Source organism: Heterocephalus glaber, unplaced genomic scaffold (genome assembly GCF_053883595.1).
Source record: "Heterocephalus glaber isolate CG9 unplaced genomic scaffold, H.glaber_assembly_v1.0 deba00001457, whole genome shotgun sequence".
Classification (NCBI taxonomy): domain Eukaryota; kingdom Metazoa; phylum Chordata; class Mammalia; order Rodentia; family Bathyergidae; genus Heterocephalus; species Heterocephalus glaber.
The window spans coordinates 7,612,105-7,635,189 of record NW_028258305.1 but is presented as its reverse complement, the minus strand read 5'-3'; the positions used below and the strand labels follow the sequence as shown (position 1 = coordinate 7,635,189).

At 38.4% G+C, this 23,085-nt stretch overlaps 1 protein-coding gene across 1 annotated transcript; it reads right to left on the bottom strand.

The window, feature by feature from the left end:
• Positions 1–411: 411 nt before the first annotated feature.
• Cct4 (chaperonin containing TCP1 subunit 4) lies at positions 412–16,992 on the bottom strand. The gene is made up of 14 exons (XM_004867227.3): positions 16,726–16,992; positions 13,550–13,602; positions 12,178–12,267; positions 10,439–10,547; positions 9,628–9,770; positions 7,854–7,975; positions 6,544–6,676; positions 4,246–4,385; positions 2,752–2,848; positions 2,554–2,664; positions 2,339–2,469; positions 1,972–2,206; positions 871–984; positions 412–611 (listed from the first exon to the last, which is right to left on the bottom strand). The coding sequence occupies exons 1-14, from the start codon at positions 16,850–16,852 to the stop codon at positions 597–599; spliced, it is 1,620 nt and encodes a 539-aa protein (XP_004867284.1). The 5' UTR covers positions 16,853–16,992; the 3' UTR covers positions 412–596.
• Positions 16,993–23,085: the final 6,093 nt, after the last annotated feature.

Below are 23,085 nucleotides of genomic sequence, written 5' to 3'. Positions count from 1 at the left end.
TTTTTTTTTTTAGTAGTAACAGTATTGAATATTCAATTTAGGGTTTCATGCATGTTAAGCAAACACTTATCACTAAGCTACATCCCTACTCCAGCATTCATTTTTGTATTTGTATAAGGATCTCACGTTAACATAACAGTAGTTATTCTTAGAGAAAGGAATTATGATGGCAGGAGACTTTTTTCTTAATCTTTTTATCTTTCTGTATTGTTAATTTTAAAAACTGCATGTATAGTATGCCAATGGGCATTTATCACTGGTAGGTATATTGGTCCATTTTTTCCATTTAGTAGAATACAGTGTAAAGGAAGGACACATGATTAAGCCACTAAAAAGCCAACATGTCATGTGCGTAGAATTTCTTATACCGGGTTTCAAAAGTATCACAAATACAATGCTGGGGGATAAACAGCCTTTTGAAGTCAGATATTTAATATTTAGTTGTTCCAATACAATTTCAAGCAAATACCAACTGGAAGACCAAGTCCAGGAATTCATAAAGGAAACAATCTCCCAAACAAGGAATATCAAGATCTTCTTCCATTTGAGTTGAAGTACTGGTAGTATAATGCTGCCAGTCAACCAGTATATTCAGATTATCGAGTGTTTACCTGGTAAGAGAAAAACTTAGGTTTTATTTTTAGAATCTTAAGATTAGAAGGTGTTCAAGGCAATTATCCAAACTTCTCATTTTTTTTAGTATATGTGCTGCTGAAGGGAGCACTCCCCTCATTTTTATAGATGAGAAAATAATATGATCTATTATCATTTTGATGACTAGCAAACATTTATTAAAACACCACCATCATTAAAAACCTTAAAAAAATGCAGTTTGGCCTTGTAGGGAATTTGCAACTTGTATATACTTACCACATCATCAATTTTCAAAATACTCCGGACAGTTTCAGTTGCTAGGGTCAGAGCACTGACTGAAACCAACAAAGGCTGGACAACCATTTCCTCCAGAATGTTGGAAATACCACCCTGCAAATCAGCACAGGTGGCCTTTAGTGTCTGTAATAATACACATCAACAACTACTTTCTCATCAGTACAGCCTAAGAGCTTTTCAAGCATTAAGTTTCCTTTTGTCTAGGCGCATTAGGGTAAAATATTCTACTCAGCTCTTCTATACACTTCAACTGTAATTTGGAAAAACTGAATGCTAGATTGCCTAACACTAACCTCCAAACAACTTCTAAGTATCATTTATTCTTTTACATCTCTCGTATTTCCCATGTTAAATTCTTCACTACACTAATATTCTTGTCCTTTTTATCCTAGGAACATTGCTAATGGCTATAATAGGTATCCCTGGCTCCAGTATTCTATGTTTAAAAAACTTTCCTTGCCTTAGCTCTTGCTTAAAAAACTTTAGTGGACCCCAGCCACTGGAGGAAAAACAAATGCCAGTCTCAAAGGCCTCCTCATCCCAGCTTTTATTATCTTCCTAACCTTAAAGTCTACCACATTACCAACATACAGGCCCTCTCTAGACAAGCAAAATAATCGCTTAGCCTCATTACCTTAATCACTGCTTATCTCCTACTTATCAAAGTTGCATCTTCATATAGTTTTCCCTAAATAGTGCCATCCTTTGAAGTTCTGTACAATTCAAAAAATTAACATCCTGAATTATTAGTTTTCTCATTTCATGTATTCTCTCTTCAATAAAACATTAACAAACCAGGGAATGTTATTACTGTTCTATGTGTTTACCCTACATGACTACACCAGGGCATGCTCACAACAGAACTATAATATTTAGTATTAATTAATAATGAATTTGGCCCTTATAACACATCTGAGGCAACTATTAATTATCTCTACTTTTACAAATGAGGAATGTAAACAACTTGCTACAAGTTACAGTCAATAAGTGGCAGAGTTAATGAACAATATTTTCCACTAAGGCATCACCTTCGTTCTCTAAAGCATACATTAACTTGTAGCAGTTTTCATAAGTTAGTACCTTTCGGACATTAATGCCTGTAGTTTTTTCTCCTTGGGCATGCCGGTTTCTTAGTTCTGTTACTGTAGAAATGGGATTCAGGCCAGCATTTTCAGCTAGTGTAGATGGAATGACTTCCATAGCATCTGCGAAAGCACGGACACAGTAGGATTCCATACCACTCAGTGTTCTTGAATATTCAGTCAATCGCAGGGCCAACTCTATTTCTGGAGCACCACCTCCTGCAATAAGAGCTCTGAGATACAAATATTTTTAGGTTATTTATCCAACAGAAAACTATAGCAACTTATTCCTTATACTCCAAAAAATCAAAATATCTAAGGTTTAAAGTTCAAAATATTGCTTAGTGATCTAAAGTTTACATTACCTCTTCTTCACTAAGCAGCGAATAACACAGAGGGCATCATGAATGGAACGTTCAGCTTCTTCAATCACCAGTTTATTAGAGCCACGAACAACAATTGTAACTGTTTTCCCAGTGCTTGCACAGCCAGTAATCTTTAATAATCAAATTTTAAATTAGGCATTTGAAGTAAAGGTTAAACAAAAATCCAGGGAAAGAAGGCTTAATTATATTCTTACCTTGAGCAGTTTGCCAGAACCATTTAAATTGACTTCCTCAGCTAACTCAGCAGAACCTAGCATGTCAGCAGTGAATTGGTCAATATGAGCAACTGGCTTGGTTCCAATTGTCTGGGAAAAAATAAACCCACAAATTAAAATTTATTTGCTTAACGGACACTGTAATAGTTTTACATACAAAAGGTATTAATATTTTACCTTACAAATGAATTCAATGTCTTCTCTTTCAATATCCTTAACCACCATAATTTTCATCTTGTTCAGAAAATGTAATGCAAGATCACTAAGGGCATCTCTAAAATACAAAATCAGTTTTTATGTGAAAGAAACACTTTGCTGTTCAACAGCTGTTAAGGCTTTAAATTATTGTACCATTGTTCAAATGGCCATTTATGAAGAAAAATGTTTTGAACATTAGTTTAAGCTCGAAATTCTTAAAATGAGATTTCCAATTCTATGGAAAATTTTATTGCAATTCCAAAACTAAACTGTAATCCCTCCAAAACTATTAAAACATAGAAAATATAATTATACTTATGGGTCATTATTTTCCTTAATAAATGAGCATGTTGTGGTAAACCAAAGTTTACTGTATTTTATAAATTTAGAAGTGTGATTAATTCAGACTTTACAAATTAACACCTTCCCACAAATTATCTGGAATGATCCTTCTAATAATGATGCTTGAAGGTAGATTTAACAATCTCTTGAAAGAATCAGACTGAGCTCTGCAGGCAATTTACTCAAGCACATATGTAATGGGATCAGAATCCAGTCTTCCAACTGTTTACTAAGCACTGTATCTATACATGACAAACCCCCTTAGTACTTTTTGGCATAAAATATCTATGGACTAAACAGGGATGTGCCTATTAACAGAAAACATTGAAAAGAAAAAAAGAATTATTTCAAATTGGGGAATTCTTTTGATCTGTGAACTAGCAGAAGCATTCCCCCAAAGAACTTCAGTTTTAAAGCAATCAATCACATGAGCCTTTAAATAAATGCTTAACTTATTAAATTTAGATCAAATTTAGCTTTTTTAAAAAACAAGGCATTCAGGGCCAGGGATTTAGCTCAATGGTTCCGCAGCCTGCACAAGGTCCTGAGTTTGATCCCCAGTACCAAAACAAACAAACAAAAGAACCCCAAGGCATTCCATGCCGGGGATTTAGCTCAGTGGCGCAGTACCTGCCTTCAAGGGCGCGGTCCTGAATACAATATCAGCTACTGGGGAAAGAAAAAACAAAAAAAATAAGGCCTTCCACTTACTTGATATTTTAAATCTTGGTCTAGAAAGATCACATGATCCCGCATTAAGATGATTAACAATCCTTTTTTTTTTTGGGTACCAGGGATCAAACTCAGGTCCTTGCGCTTGCGCAGCAGGTGTAGAAACCACTAAGTTAAATCCCTGGCACAACAATCCACTTTTTATTCATCAAAACATAATGATGCAGGCCAGAGATTTAGCTCAGTGGTTCTGCCATCTGCCTTGCAAGTGCAAGGTCCTGAGTTCAATCCCAGATACCAAAAAACCAAAAACCGAAACTAAAAACATAATTATGCTTCAAAACACAGATTCACTGAATTTCTAATGAACCTAGACATCTCAGTTATTTCTTAAAAAACTGCTAGTGGGTATATAAAATCAATTATAATTAAGGCTGAACAAAACAAATACTCCCGCACCTTAGGATAGACTTCTGTATGAGAAGGACATTACACCCTGTTTTTTTAATTTGCTTCACTAAATTTAAAATATAGGCTCTCTCTTCTCGCAGCACTCGGTCCATCTGGGCATAGTCAGAAACTACTATTTGATTATCCATCTGTTTAGAAAAAGAACATAATAATTTGCATTATTAAGCTCAGTTGTAGAGTATATGCTTAAGCATTTTTTATCCATTAAGTTTATTGGTACATTTTAGGTATATGACATTCATCATTGGGAATTTATACCTGTACATGATATATTTTGGTTCTTATTTTTTCCCCATTCCCCTGCCCTCCCTTCAATCACTCTACCCCTCCCTATTTACGAAGATTATCAGTTTTTTCCTTTCCCTTACCACCCCCCTCCCCTCTGGACCTTTTCCTCCTATTTCACATCATCTATTACACATTTTGGTCCCTATTTACACTTTCAGTTTCTCACATCAGAGAAACTATTTGGTATTTACACATGTGTCCTATTTATTTTGCTTCAGAGTATGGTCTCAATGTGCATCCATTTAGCTATAAATGTCTCTAGTTTATCATTCTTTATGGCTGAGTAGTACTTCATTCTTAAACATTTCTGAGGTACTAGGTTCAACCCTCAGAAGCAAAAAAAGAGTTTTTAGGTGAAAAGTGAGTTTTATTTTTTTTAAGGAAAGAAAATTGAAAGATTTTAAAGTGAAAATATTATGTATAGAACTCAAGCAAAATACTAAAAATTATATAGACACAGAAAAAATGTTTCCAAAGATACACATTCATACCAACTTGACTTTACTTTCACTTTTATTCATTGTTGTCCTTATGTGAACTTTTTTTGCAAGTATATTTTTGATTAAAACAAAAAAAGCAAAGTGAGCCAGGTGTAGTGGTGTACTCAAGGGGCTGAGGCAGGATTGTCACGAGTTTGAGGCCAGCCTGAACTACAAAACAGGACCCTGTTGAGCTGGGTATGGTGGTGTATGCCTGTAATCCCAGCACTGGGAAGGCTGAGGGAGGAGAATAACCATGAGTTTGAGGCCAGCCCGGACTACACAGTGAGTTCAGGGCCAGGCTGGTCTACAAAGGGAGACCCTGCCTCAAAAAGCAAAAACAAACAAACAAATAACAACAGAAACCAATAACCCCACAAAAACAAAACAAGACCCTGTTTCAAAAACCAAAAATAGGGCCAGGGATTTAGCTCAGTGGCACTGTGCCTGCCTTCCAAGTGCAACGTCCTGAGTTCGATCCTCAGTATGGGGGGGAGTAGGGGGGAACAAAACACACATGTAAATGATTACCTATCTACTGAATGTCAGTCTTTCTCATACAAACAATATACATATTCTAGAAATAATTTGTTATATCCTTTTTACTCTTGGCTTGTTCTATAAATGGTATGTTGAAAAACAAGTTTTGTTTATATCAAGATACTAAACTACATTCTATGGGTGTGTATGGGGCTTGTGGTACCAGGGATTGAACCCAAAGCCTTTGCACTAAGTTACACCCCACTCTTTTTCTGAGACAGAGTCTCACTAAATCAAGAGTTGCCCATGCTGGGATGGAGCCTGGGCCACTGTGCCCAGCAAACAATTTTAGTATGGATTAAACTTTTGAGAAATAAAATAATTAATAGGAAACCTGTATGGTAGCACAAGGCAGTATGAAAACAAATCTGAAGTACCAGCAATCGCTTTTAAATAATGGTACTTATATAACAGACACAGGGATACCTTAAGTAAAAGCCAATTTCTTCTATGGTATGGACAGAAAACTTGGTTTAAGACTCCATTTGTATAAATACAAAGCATCTGCAAGCTACTGAGTTTCTGCTTTCAGAAAGTTATAAAGAATATGAAAAATCCATGAACACTTATCTTTTAGTTTCATATATACCCCTAATTGTTTTGTCTTCATCTGTGAAGTAAATCACAATTTCAATTAATACCCAATAGTCTGCAGACTTAACGACTGTGGTATAAATACTTTCTACTTTTGTGTCAAATTTGACTGATACTTTTTTCTTGTTTTTGTTTTCTTGAGACATGGTCTCACTATGTATTTCAGACTTCCCTTGAACTATTTCAGACTGCCCTTGAACTTGCAGCAATCCTCCTGCCTCAGCCTCCTGAATGCTGAGATTAGAGGCATCTGACACCATGCCTGGCTCTTGTTTTCAAATCACTAGTATCAGCACTTTCTATTTTTATTTCAATGAATAACTGTCTTCAGTTATCAGAAATTAAATAATAAATGGAAAACCAATTTTGCCTGGATTGTACTTACATCTGTTTTGGGAGCAGATAAGCAAAACTGAATGAGCCCAATCTTAGCCTTTTCAACTCTGGTTATGCCAGAATTTGCCACTTTTTGGGTAAGAACTAGCCCTTCCACCAACTCACAGTCATCAATTGTCCCCCTATGAGAAAAGAAAACAAGGATAGTTAAAAAGTGGTGAGAGTTTAATAGATTGCTAACAGATTAAAAATTATCAGTTCAATGAAATGTGCTTCAGCCTCACATTTCATTAGTACCCAATTTGTGGACCACTTATTTACGTATGTATTTTTTACAAGATAAAATTTTAATGAAAATTGAGCAATGGATATGTATAATCCAGGGGCTAGTTACAAGGGACTGTCATAGAAATTTTTTTGGTACCGGGGATCGAACTCGGATCCTTGCACTTGTGCAGCAAGCGGCAAAACCACTGAGCTAAATCCCCAGCCCCTGTCATACAAATTTAAAGCACAGGGCCTGAAATATAGCTCAGTAAATGTAGCTCAGCAGCACAGCATCTGCCTGGTAAGTGTGAGTTCCTGAGTTTGATTCCCAGTATCAAAAAAGAAAAGAAAAAAATTTAAAGCAGAATAGATGAAGTAAATGTTACATTATTATCATCATCTGATTCTTCTTCTTCCTTCAATGATTCCTTAGCATGTTTCTCTACTTCTTCCCTTACACCTTTTGGAACAATTTCATGTCTTCCTTTAGTTAATTCAACCACCCAACTCAGCTCTAGTTCAAAAACTTTATCCTTGGGCTGGGGATTTAGCTCAGTGGCACTGTGCCTGCCTTGCAAGCGCAAGGTCATGAGTTCGATCCCCCGTACCAAAAAAAAAAAAAAAAAAAAACCACAACAAAAGAAACTTTATCCTTAACTTCATTATGTACTATGTAAATTATTTTTGCAACTTCTTTTTTTTCTTTCTGGTACCAGGGATCAAACTCAGGACCTTGTACTTGCAAGGCAGGCACGGTGCCAGAGCTAAATCCTCAGCCCAGCAACTTCTTTAACAACATCGTGGGAGGTCATTTCTTTCATCTGAAGCTTTATTTCTGTCTTCGAAGCTTGCCTGGCTTTGCCAATAGCACAGCCCCAATAACCACATGAAACATCTGATGGGTCGATCATGTAGAGTTGTGCACAATCATTCACAATATAAGACCCAAGCATGAAACTAGAGCTGAATGGTCTAACAGTACTGTAGAGTGTACAAGTACATGTTTGCAGTACATTAATAATTACAGTCATCGTGGAGAGCTGATACGTATTTACTTCTGGCAGTATTGAAGTAGTAATTAGAGATGCTTACCCAAGCTTCTTAACTATTTTAATATCTCTAAGATCTACACTAGTAGCCACGGCAGGGTCAATCACTTTCATTACTGCATTTACACTCATTGGGGAAAGCAGACTTGAATACTGGGAAACCACCTAGATTAAGAAAAAAAAAAAAAGTTACCTTCACAGCAGAAATTGCCTTAGTTTTTCAGTGACAGAGATACTCAGGAATTTTAATCACCTTTTCTGAGTGGGGAGAAGGAATCACATGAACCACTTTTCTACTCAGATTGCATACAAAATAAAAATGTGTATGCTTCTTTTCGGTCTTTTTTGGGGGGGGTACTGGGGATCAAACTCAGGTCCTTGCGCTTGCAAGGCAGGCGGCGGAACCACTGAGCTAAATCCACAGCCCTCTTTTTGGTCTTAATTTTGGTGCTGTGCAAATTCCCAACAGTTTTACAGAAAACCCTAAAAAAGCATCCAATTAATTTTACTGGAAGTTTTTTTTACCTAAAGTGAATGAGTGCTCCGGAGATGGGGGGGGGGGGGGATGAAGTTAATGGCTAACATTTGTTATCACATATATGCCAGGCAGTGGTTAATAGTTTTCACATATTAATTCAATATTTAGATGAACTGAAACTGAGATTAAGCCAACTGCCCAGTCATATCACTTAAGTGGTGGAACCAGCACTAAATACAACCTAAAGTCTGTAATCTGTGCTAGTAACTATCATGCTATGTATCTTTCAGTTCTGGAGGTATTAAACAAGTATCATCTAGTGTCCCTTAAAAGTAACTCTCCATTTAACATTTAAAGAAAATCAATGTCTGGATTTTATACTGATTTGCCTAGAGCATAGGAGAGACCCAGGTTCAATCCTCAGCAATCCAAAAGGAGAGGAAAACGAAAAAAAGAGAGGGAGGATGGGTGAATGACAAAGGATGTGACATAAACATGGTGACATAACATTTTTTAAGTGTTAATTTTTTTTATTAGGGTCAGAAAAAAATTTTCATTTTAAATTTTCTAAGAAACTTCAAAGTTCATCACTACTTTAGTTTCACAACTAAGAAAAGCAGCACAGGTATTAGTGATGGGCAGCCCACCTTGGGTTCAAATTCAGTACTACCTCTTTATTAGTAGGCCTTGTGTAAACTGACTTTTTCAGATCTATTTTCCTGTAAATTGGGATGTGACTACCAATCTGAAAGTCTTGAAGGAATTGTGTGTGTATACACAGACACACATAAGTAAGTATAACTTATGACAATGCTTGGCATATTTTTCAGTAAAAAGTAGCTGGGTGTGGTAGTGCATGCCTGTAATCCCAGCTATTTGGAAGCCTGAGGCAGAAGGCTCTGAAGTTCAAGCCCACCTGGGCAACTTGACATCGTACCTCAAAAAATAAGGGCCAAGGTATACCTCAGTACTTTATCCTATGAGGGATTAATCCCCAGTACTGATAAAAAACAAAAAAACCACTGTACTTCCAGAAATTCTATGCCAGTCCTTCTGACAGGGAGATGGAAAGGTTTCTAACAGGCAAGTCAAAGCTTGGCAAATTATTTAGCCTTGTTAAAATGAAAAACTGGAAATGGATATAGTGCTTGTCAAATATTCTAGCCATTTTATTGACCTTGTGGATCATTTTATCTCACAATTTTAAATCAATTAGTTATACATTTAGTTACCTTGTCTCTTGAGACAATGCCTATGTATTGTGATTTCAAGAATCACAGCAATAAAACAGCATACCTTAAACTGTAATGTGTCAACTGTCTCTTAGTGCTTTTCTCACCTTTGAGTTCAATGAAGTGGTTGCACTATTTAACAAAGTTTCTCTGTCACTCAGTTCCACAGGCCGAGACATGTCAGTCAAGATTTCAAGACCCTTTTCCAAAGCCTTCTGGAATGACTCAGAAATGATGGTTGGATGAATCCCTGTTATTTATAAAAGTCTAGTTATTTAATTTTAACAGATAAACTACTTATTTGTCACAATTTAAAAATGTTCTATTCATTAAAATTCAAACCCATCACAAATACTTTTCCTTTTTGTGTGTGTGTGGTACTAGGGATAGATCCCAGGGCCTTGTGCATGTAAGACAAGTGCCTTACAACTGAGCCACATCCCTAGCCCATAAATACTCTTAATACAAACTAATTTATGCATGAGTTGTAAACATAAAGGCTTAAGTAACCTTAACTGCTAATTATGGTTAGTAATTTACTGCCACTGAATTTGAAATAGATCAATTACAGATGCATGTGATACTTAAGATCAAAATGACATTTTATACTTTTCAAAACACCACACATCTATAAGTAAAGTGGAGAGTCACTACTATGACTAAACATTATTTACTAAACCAAAATCCTTACTCTCTCTCCCAAATAATCAGTCTAGGATTAGTAACACCATCATCATGCATTTCGGAAAAGCAAAATTCTAATGAGTATCATACAAAAGAAGCCTGGCAAAAATTAGAAACAAAACAGCAAAATCTTAAAAATTCATAGTAATGTTATTCTAAGTTAAATCTCATACTGCTTAAAAATAATACACACCACTATTCTGGCCTTTTATTCAGTAACAAAGCATTTCTTACCTTTCTGAAGAAGCTTAGTACAGGAATCTAAGAGAGAGCCAGCAATGATGACCACTGATGTGGTACCATCTCCTGCTTCTATATCTTGAGCCTTAGAAAGTTCCACCAGCTATGTAAACAGAACATGCCAGGATGGTCACTGAGAAATGTGAGTACTCAGTAACATCTACCTCAGATCAGCTCATCAGTGTCAGAAGCAGAATCTGAAGATTCAGTATCATTCACGACTTCTGATTTGCTATCTACCTTGAGTTTAATTTAAAAATGAAAACTGGCCAGGTGTAGTGGTACACCCCTGTAATCTCAGTGCTCAGGAGGCTGAGGCAAGAGGATCACTAGGAGTTTGAGGCCAGAGTGAACTATGTAGTGAGACACTGTCTCAAAACACCAAAGCCAAAGGCCCCCACTCCTGCAAAGTGATGTATTTGTGCCACGTAAAATTCTACTCATTAACTTTCTTTATATGAGACATTATGATTTCTGGTTCACACTATACATTGTAAAGATCTCAAAAGAAAAGGATCTATTGGGCTGGGGATTTAGCTCAGTGGTTCTGCCGCCTGCGTCAAAAGTACAAGGATCCTAGTTCAATCCCCGGTACCAAAAAAAAGAAAAGCATCTATTAAAAAGCACTAATATTGTATAATAGGTAGACTTGGAAGTTATAAAATGAAGCATTCCAGAATAGAGAATCAGTTTAGTCCTGAACTGAGGCCATATAAGCATAATCAGATTCATTTTAAGTCATTAACATAACAAAAGAGCCGGGGGGGGGGGGGGAATGGGACGGGACGGGGACAGAGCCTCACTATGTTGTTCAGGTTGGCCTCAAGGAATCCTCTTGCCCCAGCCTCTTGAATAGGAGGTTTTAGGTGTGTGCTACTGCACCCAGCAGGATGTTTCAACAGATAGGAATTTCTAAGGCATTTGTTTTGACTGATATGGTGACTTCTCACTTGACACCTGAATCATAATTGTGACTTTTAGTTAAACTGGCATTTCAAAAATAAATGAGCACAAATTTTAACATGATTTACCTTATTCACAATAAAAATTACTTCATTCTGTGGGGCTGAAGGAGTAGCTCAGTGAAAGAATGCTAACTTAGCATGTGCAATGTCCTAGGTACAATCCTTAGTATACTCAAAATAAAAACAAAATTATTTTTTTTCTTCCATCTGACACTAAAACTAATCTGTAATAAAAAGTATCATTTATGTTTAATCTCCTCCTTAACTGTGTGGTACATTCCTATGGACAAAGAGATTCATGTTTTATTATTACCTTATGCTAAAGTGACACATGATATATGCTAAAAATGTCTATGTGGCATAAAGAGAAACTTCACTGTGTTAAAATGTTATTATGTGATCAACAAAATTAACTTTTTATCAAACAAAAGCTAGGCCTGGTGGCATACATCTGTAATTCCACCTACTCAGGATTACAAGTTTGAGTCCACACTGGGAAACTTAGCAATATGCTGTCTTAAAATAAAAAGTAAAAATAAAGAAAGGGCTGGGGGATGTACCACAGTGATAGATTGTTTGCCTAGCATGTGAGAGGCCCTGTGTTCTATCTTTGTCAAATATCACACAACACACTTTTTCCCATCCTGGTACCAGGGATCCAACTCAGGACCTTGCACTTGTCAGGCAGGTGTTAACGCCACTGAGCTACTACATCTCTGGCCCTGCAAACGCGTTTAAAAAACAAACTTTACCTATAATCATCCTTACCATTCTGGCTGCTGGATGTAACACTTGCATTTGTTTCAGAATGGTGGCACCATCATTTGTAATGGTCACATCACCTTTTCCATCTTGAATCTGGAAAAAAAAAAATTAAATATGTATTTCAATGGGATACCCTAAAGTGCTACTAAATTTTAATACTTCATAGTAACTAAGTTGTTTGCATAGCATTTAATTTCAAATTTTCTTTCCTTATATAATGGTTATCATAGCATAATAATTTAAGAACATTACAAAAGAAACAAACGGCAAAAAAGCCCCACAAAAAACAAATGGCTTTCTTCAGGGTACATTAAAAGTGAAGTAATCTAGACACAAAGTAGAAAAGATACTACTGGAAAATAGATTAATTATTGCCAGGTATGGCATTACATGCCTGTAATCCCAGCACTGTGGGAGGCTGAGTGAGGCAGGAGGATCTCAACTTCAACCCCAGCCGGGCAACTTAATGTCTGAGACACAATTTCAAAATAAAAAAGGGCTGGGGATGTAGCTCAGTGTGAAGGCCCTAGGTTCAATACACAGTTAAAAAAAAAATTCTCATTTCTGATTTCATACTAATAATTAGAAACACAATTTCTACCATGGATACTCAAACATAGCACCATTTAATGTGGTAAACACAATTCTTAGTCAACACAATAACCTGTTTCATAATATCCTCAAAAAGGCAATAGCATTAGTAAAAGGCACAGACTTTAGAACATCCATTCAGTACATCATCCAAATAATCCATATTCTTTTACCTTTCATTTTCGGGTGTTAACTAGCATTGAATTTGAGGGCATTGTTACTAAAAAGGTTTTGGAATATATCTGTTTTATGCTGCTGGTCAACCATGCTGGAAGTAAATTTGAAACCTTACAGACCCCGTCATTAGCATTAGAACAGTTTCATACATAAAGAAAACCGAACTCAACCCGACACCTGGACTATATTTGCCAGCTAACTATACAACAACTACTTTTGTATATGCACTGTTTAAAAAGCAATAAGCATTATAAAATTACTCTGAATTTGAAATGTATTTTTAGACTTAATGAATTATATAAACAATAGCTACATTATTCTGAATTTTAAAAGGGTTAAACAAAAACATCTTAGTTAAGTTCCATTCACTCAAAAGTAATCTCTTGCCTCAACTTTTTTTTTTTTTTTTTTGGGTCCTGGGGATTGAACTCAGGGCCTTGAGCTTGCAAGACAGGCAAGCAGCCCCACTGAGCTAAATCCCTGGCCCTCTTGCCTCAACTTTTAAAGTACCTCTCTAACACTTTTTAAACAGTACATCTTAATCTTTCATCAGATCTTCTATTGTGAACAGTGGTATTCATAACTACTAAGCAAGTTAGCTTTTTACCATTTTATCCATTCCTTTAGGTCCAAGGCTTGTTCTAATAGCATCAGCAACAGCTGTAAGCAAAAGAGAGAGAAAAAAAAAAATCAAGACTCTTTAAAAAGCAAAGTATTTCTCCCTCAAATGATCATTTTGTCTTATTAGGGTATGCTATACTATAGCTTACCATTTCCACTAAAGAAAATTCATGTTTAGAATAACCTATTGGGGGCTGGGGATTTAGCTCAGTGGTTTCACCGCCTGCTGCACAAGCGCAAGGACCCGAGATCGATCCCCAGTATCAAAAAAAAAGCAAATTAATTAAATAAAAAAAGGACTGGTAATGTGGCTTAGTATCAAGACCTTGGGTTTAAACCCCAATAAAACAAAACAAAACAAAAAAGCAGCAACAGCATGGAGGAGACTTCCTAATATACCATGTAAAATTCACTGATTTTTCTTTCTTCTATAAGAGCACAATCTTTGAGATAAAAGACCTTTGTCCAGTAATGTGAACATGCTACATAGATAGTTCACAGGAGAAACTAACATTAGCAATGCCAACAGAACTAGCAAACCCCAGTTGTACAATTCCTGAAAATGCTACTAACACTCCTTTTGACAAAACCAAAACTCTAAAATCATGGATTTTAGTCATTATTAATATGTTATCTATGTTAATTATCCATGAAAATGTTGTAATTTTGTTCACTCATTTTTTGTTGTCATTTTTTTGACTATATGGCCTGGAACTTGCAGTATTCCTCCTGCCTGAGTCTCCCGAGTGCTGGAATTACAGATGTGTACCCCACACCTGGCTTTAATTCACTTATAATAATTTTCTGTTTTCCTACAGAAACTGGAATTGATGAGTAGTACTCAATCCCCCTTTCTCTGGCAAGTCCAGGACAAATTATCAAATTTTCTCCTTCCTGATATACCACTTCAACATATTATATATAGAGGACAGATTGTGCCCCAATAATCCCCCCAACCGTTATCAAACTCTGGACCTTGCGCTTTCCAGGCAGGTGGAGGTGCCACTGAGCTAAATCCCTGGCCCCTCTAATCGTTTTGTATACTCTGTAACTAGCACAATGCTTTTACCTTTATTGTGTGAGAAGTAACATAATCTTAAAGAATTTAACAAAAAATACTCTGTGCAATTTTAAAATTACTTTATTTGAATTTCATAACTTTGGTCTACTGTTTGTAATTATCCAATCAGTATTCCACTTTCAGGGCCGGGGATTTAGCTCAGTGATTCTGGCGCCTGCCTTGCAATCGCAAGGTCCAGATTTCAATCCCCGGTACCCGCCCCGACCCTCAATTCCACTTTCAGTGATTTTAGTGGTTATTATTTAATGATAATTCTGCAAGAAGGGTCTCACTTCAAGAACGTTCTTTATCTTCATGAATGTGAAGATGCTGGAAAGATAACCACTGTACAAATAAATCCAATATTTTAGGCTTCTTACATCTCTGGAAATGTCTTTAACATGCACACAGTAGGCACAAAAATAGTGTTGGTTATACTGTTAGTGCTGAAAGTACTAGAGTGTAGTTTTCCTCATCAACAAAGAGCACTTTTTCTTTTTAGTAACACTACAGTAAACTGATTTCTAGTATTAAATGAAAAATGCACATGGTACAAGTTTTTTTTCAATTGCTTTGTAGGGTTCTGTCTGACTCAGGAAAACCAGTTGGGAGCCCCTTTGCTCTATGAGCTCCCCTCAATGATCTATGTGACTAGGTTCATAGATAATTAGGCAGCTTTTCTTTCCTGGATGCCTATCTCTTGTGTTGTTTCAATTCTCTGCATTGTTTCGTTGAAAATTAACCATATATATATTCTCTTGACCATCCACATGCCCCAGAATTTATCTTTCAACATCTTTATCCCAATCTAATAAATGTAACCTTCAACAATGGTTCCCTAAATAACGTATGGAATCAACAATCTCAATTTCCAGGTGTACTATTTCCTAAACTTCACAAATGTTCCTGAATTTACCCAGCGGTACATCTGACCTCTCCAATTCAGTACGCCCAAATCAGAAACTATTTTCTTTGACCACTCAGCACCTATTTTTTAGCATCATCATATTCCCAGTCACTTGGGCGATGACTGCAAATATCTGCCAAGTTTACCTTATATATACACAAATCTGCAACTTTCTCATTTAACCCTCACAGCAACCCTACAAATTAGCTATTACCTCATTTCCCTTTAGAATAATCTGTAGCTTCCGGATATAAAGCCAAACACTTTTTTTTTTGGTACCAGGGATCGAACTAGGGACCCTGTGCTTGCAAGGTAGTCAGCGAAACCAAAACACTTACTTTTTTAGAAGACTCTCAAGTCTTCTGGCCCCGACCTACTTTTCCAATCTCGCCTCTCACTTCTTTATACACCTTTATTCTCCAACTCAAAAGAAATACTGTACTCAACTGACACCAGACAAGATCTCTATGCCTTTGTTCTCGTCTACACTTTTTAACTCAACTTCTTATTCTTTACAGTTCTAAAAAGTAAACACTTTTTCTCAATTTTAAGGGTAACCTTGGCTCAGAGGTAAAAGATCACAAAGTTAACAGAATTAAACTCAAGTCTTTTTATTTCTACCACGTGTTAGTGTTCTACAAAAACCAGTTGTCTATTTCTTGATTGCAGAGTCGATATAAAAGTACTTCAGTTTCCCCTAATTATTCCCAAACAAAATGGGTATATCCTGCCCCAACTTAGACGGAAAGATTACCCAATTAGTCCCAGTAATTATGCCGAGGGAAGCTTAAAACACATTTTTAGGAGAATGTAAAGGCTGAAAACTACTGTGCAACAGTATACCACTGGGTCCAGTAAACACATAAACGACAGCTTGGAAGTGTCTAATCTCAAGGGACCGCTCCATGCAGCCCCTGGCAAGTTATACTGAACTGTTTTGGGCTCCCATGTGATGAACAACGCACAATGAAGGAAAACTACAAGGGCCTAACACTCAGAATGGTTCAGATATAATGGCCTCCATATCGAAGTGTAGAATCAACTGACAACAGAAACTCAAAGAATCCCTTCACAAAGCTTCTACTGGGAGGGAAGCACGTTGAACGAAGAGGGAGTGAGCCATATCCATACAAAATTAAGATAAGTGCAGAGGTCGACCCCGCAACGCCGGGGTTCAGGCGGAGGAGGGCTATACCTTTGGCTGCCGAAATGTTGCTGAAGCGGATCTGGGCCGGCTTGTCACGGTCCTGATAGGCACTTTTCCCGCGGCCGCCAGCAGTCCCAGCAGGGGCCCCACTCCGGGGTGCCACGTTCTCTGGCATGGCAAATTTAACTAAGTCTGCGCTGCCTCAGCAAGGACGGATGGACACGGATCTTGGTGGGCTGCGGAGTAACGGTACGCGTACACTGCCTTCAAGAACCTTCCAGAATGGAGCTCCGGCGCGAGGAGGCGGAGGCGGAGAAAGGGTCCTACCTCGCGGCTCGGCGCCAGTGTGACGTAGAAGGCTGCCCGCTACGTGCCGGGTGAGGTAGCTGCGGACATATGCCTAGCCTGCAGGCTGAGGATCGGGAACGATAGGACCAGTGACAATGAGGGATTTAAAATTTTCTTATGGTATATGTTGGTAATACGTAACAATTACATTCATCTTGTGAAATTGGTACATAAACATATCTCTATAGGCAGATTTTGGGAACACCTATATCTCCACACTGCACGGCTGTGAAGCCCCCTAGTTTTCCAGCCCGAGCTGGGGGTGGAGACCTGCGGGATTGGTTTTGCTTTGGGGTTGGTGTAGCTCCGCCGGCTTTTGCCCATCGCAGGGAACTGAATTGTCGGTTTTGTATTTTGGAAAGAAGGCGGGAGTTCCTTTATTAAGGTTGGTTGTTTCAGTTGGGCGAGGAAGTACACACCTGTGGTGCCGGCACGCTAGGAAGCTGAGGCAGGAGTATCAGAAAATTGAAGCCCAGCCGGAGAGATGTAGCGAGGCCGGCTCAAAATAAAAAAGGACAAGTGACTTCACTTAGTGTAGGGGCCCTCTATTCAATCCCCAGAACCGCCAAAAAAAGTTTCATATGGGAACTGGGTGGTAGGTAGTGGTTTAAATACACCCTGGTTAGTGCTCGCTTCGGCAGCACATACACTAAATACATCCTGGTTAAATGCCAGAGGATTTTAAAGTTTTGTAGTTGTGACTACCTCCCAAATCAGGACTGCTTGTCTCGTTGTTACAACCCATTAACCTACACCCCCTATTCAACGCCTACATAACATGCCACCACTGACTCTTCAGGGACTAAATATAATTAATAACACTTAGCTCAGTTATCTGGTGATCAAAGTGCTAAATCTTTACTTTTTTTTTTTTTTTTAACTTGCACTGACTTTATTTCTTCCTGAAAGCAGGAGATAAAACTTGCATATGAGGGCTGGGGGATTTAGCTCAGTGGCTCTACCGCCTGCCCCGCAAGCAAGCGCGAGGACTCCAGTTCGTTCCCTGGTACCCAAAACAAACAAACAAACAAAAACTTGCATATGAAAGGTGTCCTCGTATTTTAAGACCTTAACACCAGAGGCAAAGGGAGAGGTTGAGAGAAAGCTGTGAGTCTTCCTACTCCCTGGTTAACTGCCTTATCTGATCCTCCTTTGTCTTGTTACAGTTTCACAATTTACTACTCTGTCTAATTTAGCATATTTAGTCTGGCTCCAACTGTTTCTTTGGGTATTCATTTTCTCGGGTAGGCTTCTGTGTTGTGTAAAGCTTAAATACAATACATTGTGTTATAAACAGCACATAAAAAGCCACTCCCTGGGAGACAGGCTTTTGTGAGGAAAAGAAAAGTTTATTCCAGGGAACAGAGACTAAAATCAGGGATAGATTTTAGCAGCTAGCTGGGAAAAGCCGAGTTTATCACATCTGTGTGTAGATGGGCTAACATTGGGAGAGAGAAATATCAGCAGCTACCTACTAGAGATTTCATCTGTGTGGATGGGCTAACATCAAGAGATGTTTGGAGCTGGGGATTTAGCTCAGTGGTTCCACTTCCCACCTCACAAGCTCAAGGACTCGAGTTCGATCCCGGTACTAAAAAAAAAAAAAGATGTTAGCTGGGAAGAGAATTAGGCTTATATAGGTATGGCAAAGGGGGTTTATGATCATAAATTTATTTATCATAAATATTTATAACAATCCAAAGACAGCACAAGTGTGTAGACAATCACTGAACTTCTCAGTGCTGTGGAGATTGTCTTCTGTTTACTGAGAAATAGCCTGTTTGCTGAGAGTGGCTTGTTTGTTTGGCTTACTTGCTTGTGAAGATCTCACTTAGGCCAGGCATGACACATTGGTGTGCTTTTCTCTTGTCAATCTGTCTTTGTTACAGAGCTCCAGCCAATAAACAAGGGAAAGATTCTCCCTTCTCTGCTTTTTCTAATGGATAGCCAAGTATAAAGATTAGCATTAGATGTAAAGCTCCATCTATATGATCTAGGCCCTGGCTTTCTTTTTAGGTTCATTACCCTAAGCTACTAAAGTCAACTTTTGCTACACTACTCACAGATACCTCAATACACCATTGTGTTTTATTCCTCCTTATAGAGGGACATGCTATTTCACCTGAAGAATATTCAGCTATTCACCATGAAGTTTCTCCTGGATCTACTCAAACTGAGTTAATTTCATCTTCTCTCACCAAATAGCTGCTTCTATGTACTAAATAATAACTCTTGGTTCATTATAATTTAGCCATTTGTTTATATATTATTTTCCTTTACCAGAATGCAGGATTTTATGGCATTCTGTGTCTATCCCTTAGAGCTTAGTAGAAAGGCTGGTGCAAAGCTCTATCTGTTGAATGGCTGGTTTCGAATTGGAATTGACAATTCAGTTTGGAATTGGAAAGAGAGTTGGAAAAGATAGTCAAGACAGAGCAAGGAGACTGTATTGCAAAACTGGGGGCCTTGTACTTGCACACTTCGAAGTTCACATTTTATATCAATGTTTATAAAAACACCTATTGCCTGCTTGGGACTAGTTGCTTAATGGAATTTAGAATGGAAACCTCAGGTGGGGTATTTAGCTCAGTGGTTCTGCTGCCTGATTTGCAAGCACAAGGTTACAAGAGTTCTGTACCAAAAGGAAAAAACAAAACAAAACAAAAAAACCATAAACCCTTAGAATGGAAACCTCTTTGTTTTCCACAAAGAGAAACCTGTTTACTTACAAAGAGGGCTGCTAATTAGGTGTTTTAAATTTCCTTTTGAGTCAAGGCTTCAGGGTCTTTTTCTTGTTTAGAATTATCTTTGGCAATTTTCTTAATAGCTCTGTGCCCAAGCTTATTATCTAGAAAGGGTTGTGTTTTAAAATTTAACAAAAGAAAAAGTCTGTACTGTGAAATCTGTTTGAAAGGCATCCTAAAAATGCAGCCAGCACTGTACTAACCTTTAACATAAGCATTGGCAATAGCGGCCCCTGTTGGCACAGCAATGAATTGCTTTTAAAGCCAACCTGATATTTTGGAATTTGCTATAGGTGCAGTGATGTGACAGAATATGCCATACCAAACATACCACTTTGGCATAAAGATTATTGTGAGCCTAAAGCAGGTGCTAGAAGGGCAGGCAGCTCCCCTTTTTTCTTCCTTAAAGCAGAAAACCCTGATAGGAAAGATATCCTCCCTGTGTTGGGCATGGTGGTGTACACCTGTCATCCCAGCACTAGGCAGGCTGAAGCAGGAGGATCACTGGGAGTTCGAGGCCAGCCTACACTGCCTGGTGAGTTCAAAGCCAGCCTGAAGTACATAGTGAGACCCTGTCTCAAAACAAAACAACTGAAAGAGGTCTTCCCTATATCAGAAGGAAAGATTCCTGTCAAGGATGGGAGGCGGAGACACAGAAAATTCTGCCCAAACAGACTTTGTTAAAACGTTTTCTTGGGGGCCAGGGATTTAGCTCAGAGGTTTTGCTGCCTGCTTCGCAGGCACAAGGACCCAAGTTCAATCCCTGGTACCAAAAAAAAAAACAAACGTTTTCTTGGGCGGGCCTGGTGACTCACACCTGTAATCCCAGCACTCAGGAGGCTGAGGTAGGAGGATTGCCGTGAGTTTGAGGCCAGCCTGTGATACATAGTTCAAGGCCAACCTGAATTAATAGTGAGACCCTATCTCAGAAAAATTTTTTTCTTAATTTTCCCCAAATAGTTTACTTTTCCACAGTTGCTTCTTTTTAATAAAAAAAATTTAGGTTTTCATTTCTTTATGAGGGTTTCCATATCACATAAAATTTACATGAAGCATGTACACTTTTTTCCTGTCAATCTGTCTTACATCACTTTAATTCTCAGGCCCCATTGAACAACCTTAAAAGGGTAGAAGTAAAACTTTGCCTCTCCTACATATATATTTGAATAAGAGTTAAATAATAGTGATGTATAGCATGTCATCCTACTTCTAAAAAAGAAATTTTGGGCTGAGGGTGTAGCTCAGTGATCGAGCACTTGCCTAGCAAGGAAAAGCCCTTGAGTTCAATCTCTAGCACCAAAAAGAAAAAAAAGTAATTATTTTTTGTGAAGTTGAGTAAGAACTTGGAATATTCAGAATGAGTTCTTAAGACCCATGGAAAACTGGAGTTTACAAAAAGACTTTAGAGAAGTAAATTAATCCATGGAAATTGTGGGCCACATTTAACATGTGCTTGCATTTTGGGGAGAAAGTATTTGAGGTTGAGGGTTTTATCAGAATCTGAAAGCATCTGATGGGGCTGGGGATTTAGCTCAGTGGTTCTGCCGCCTGCCTTGAAAGCATCTGATGATATCAAAAAGTTTAAGAATCATTATCTAAGGCTGATGACTTTCCTTTACAATGTAGAACATGTATGTTCTTTAATATTATTCATTAAAAGAATTTTGATTTTAGGGGATATAGGTATAGCTCTGTGGATTGCCCAATATTTGGCCTTTTGTGTCTGGCTTCTTTCATTTAACATGTTCTTAAGGTTCATCTACATTGTTGCATGTATCAATACTTTATTCCTTTTTATTGCTGAATAATAAAATGAATTTTTATAATTATGTGGGTAGGAAGTTGGCTTACTTTTCTTGTTGCTGAGACAAAATACCCAACACCTAAAGTTAAACAAGGAAAGCTTTATTTGGTTCACAGTTTGTAGAGGTTTCAGTCCATAATCAGCTACAAGGCAGGTTGGCAGGGCAGAGGGACATTGCAGAGAATGCAAGAGGCAGCAGAAGACAAACAGCAGCAACAGAAGCAACAGTAGCAAGTGATGGGCAAGTCCTGTTTCTCTCCATTATATTTCATCCAGGCTACAGGGTGAGGCACCCTTAATCCTGGCATCCCACCATGAATCCCAGCACCACACACCCTAGATCAAGCCACCTTGGAAAAGCCCCACCTATGACCATGTGAGGCTTTGGGGGGACACCTAGGTACAAGCGGTAACAGAAGTTATATTGACCAAGCATTTGAGTTTTGTTTCTTCTTTATTTTTTGAGACAGGATCTCGGTATGCAGTTCAGGCTGTCCCTGAACTCCCTATGTAATCTAGACTGGCCTCAAACTCACAGTGATCCTCCTGCCTCAGCTTCTGAAGTGCTGGAATTACGGGTGTGTACCACCGCGCCATTTGACCATGCATTTCAGGGTACAAAGAAGATATTAACAAAATATTTGTTATAGAAAGGGACATTGCACTCTGGGAAGCCGAGGGAGGAGGATTAAAACGAAAAGAACTGGATCAAAGGCACTGATCAAGCTGTAAAAACAAGGTACATATATAAAAAGGCAATCAAGGGCCGGGGATTTAGCTCAGTGGTGCTGCCACGCGAGCGCAAGGTCCCGAGTTCGATCCCCGGTACCAAAAACAAAATAAAACAAAACCAGACCAAAAAAAGGCAATCAAACCGGATGTGGTGGCATACACCTGCAATTTTAGCTACTCTGGGCGCTGGGGCAGAAGAATTGCAGATTCCCGGTCAGCCTGGGCAATTTAATGGGACCCTATTTCAAATTAGAACTGGGAGTGTAGCTCCGTAAGCTTGGTGGTGGAATACCTGCCTTGGCTGAAGGAGGCCCTGATTTCAATCCCTAGTACTTTGGCTCAGCGGTAGAGCTACTGTCTTCAATCCCCCGGAATGGGGGCGAGGGAAGGGAGTTAATGAAGGAAGAAGTAAGCAAACGAATTATGTTATCAGGAGCTACTTAAATATTCTTAAGACACAGGGTTAGTAGGTAAGGAGTAGGCAGTGATTAGATCTGAGTGATGGGTCCTATTCAGTTAATGTGTTGGCAAATCCTAGCATGGGAGACAACCACCTAAAAGTTAAACTGGCACCGTTACAATATGTCCATCATGGTGTGATGAAGGAAATCAGAGGTAGCAAAGTTATCCTAATTGGAACTAATGTGATATACCAGTGGTGGCCTTCTAACAGCAAAGCTGGGCACTGCCAACACGGACCCCTGGATGAATTCCGCCTCCTTCCTCCTCGCCTGTCTGCACAGGCTATTTAGGCTCCTCTCGGCCGCCGTGGCGCGGCCA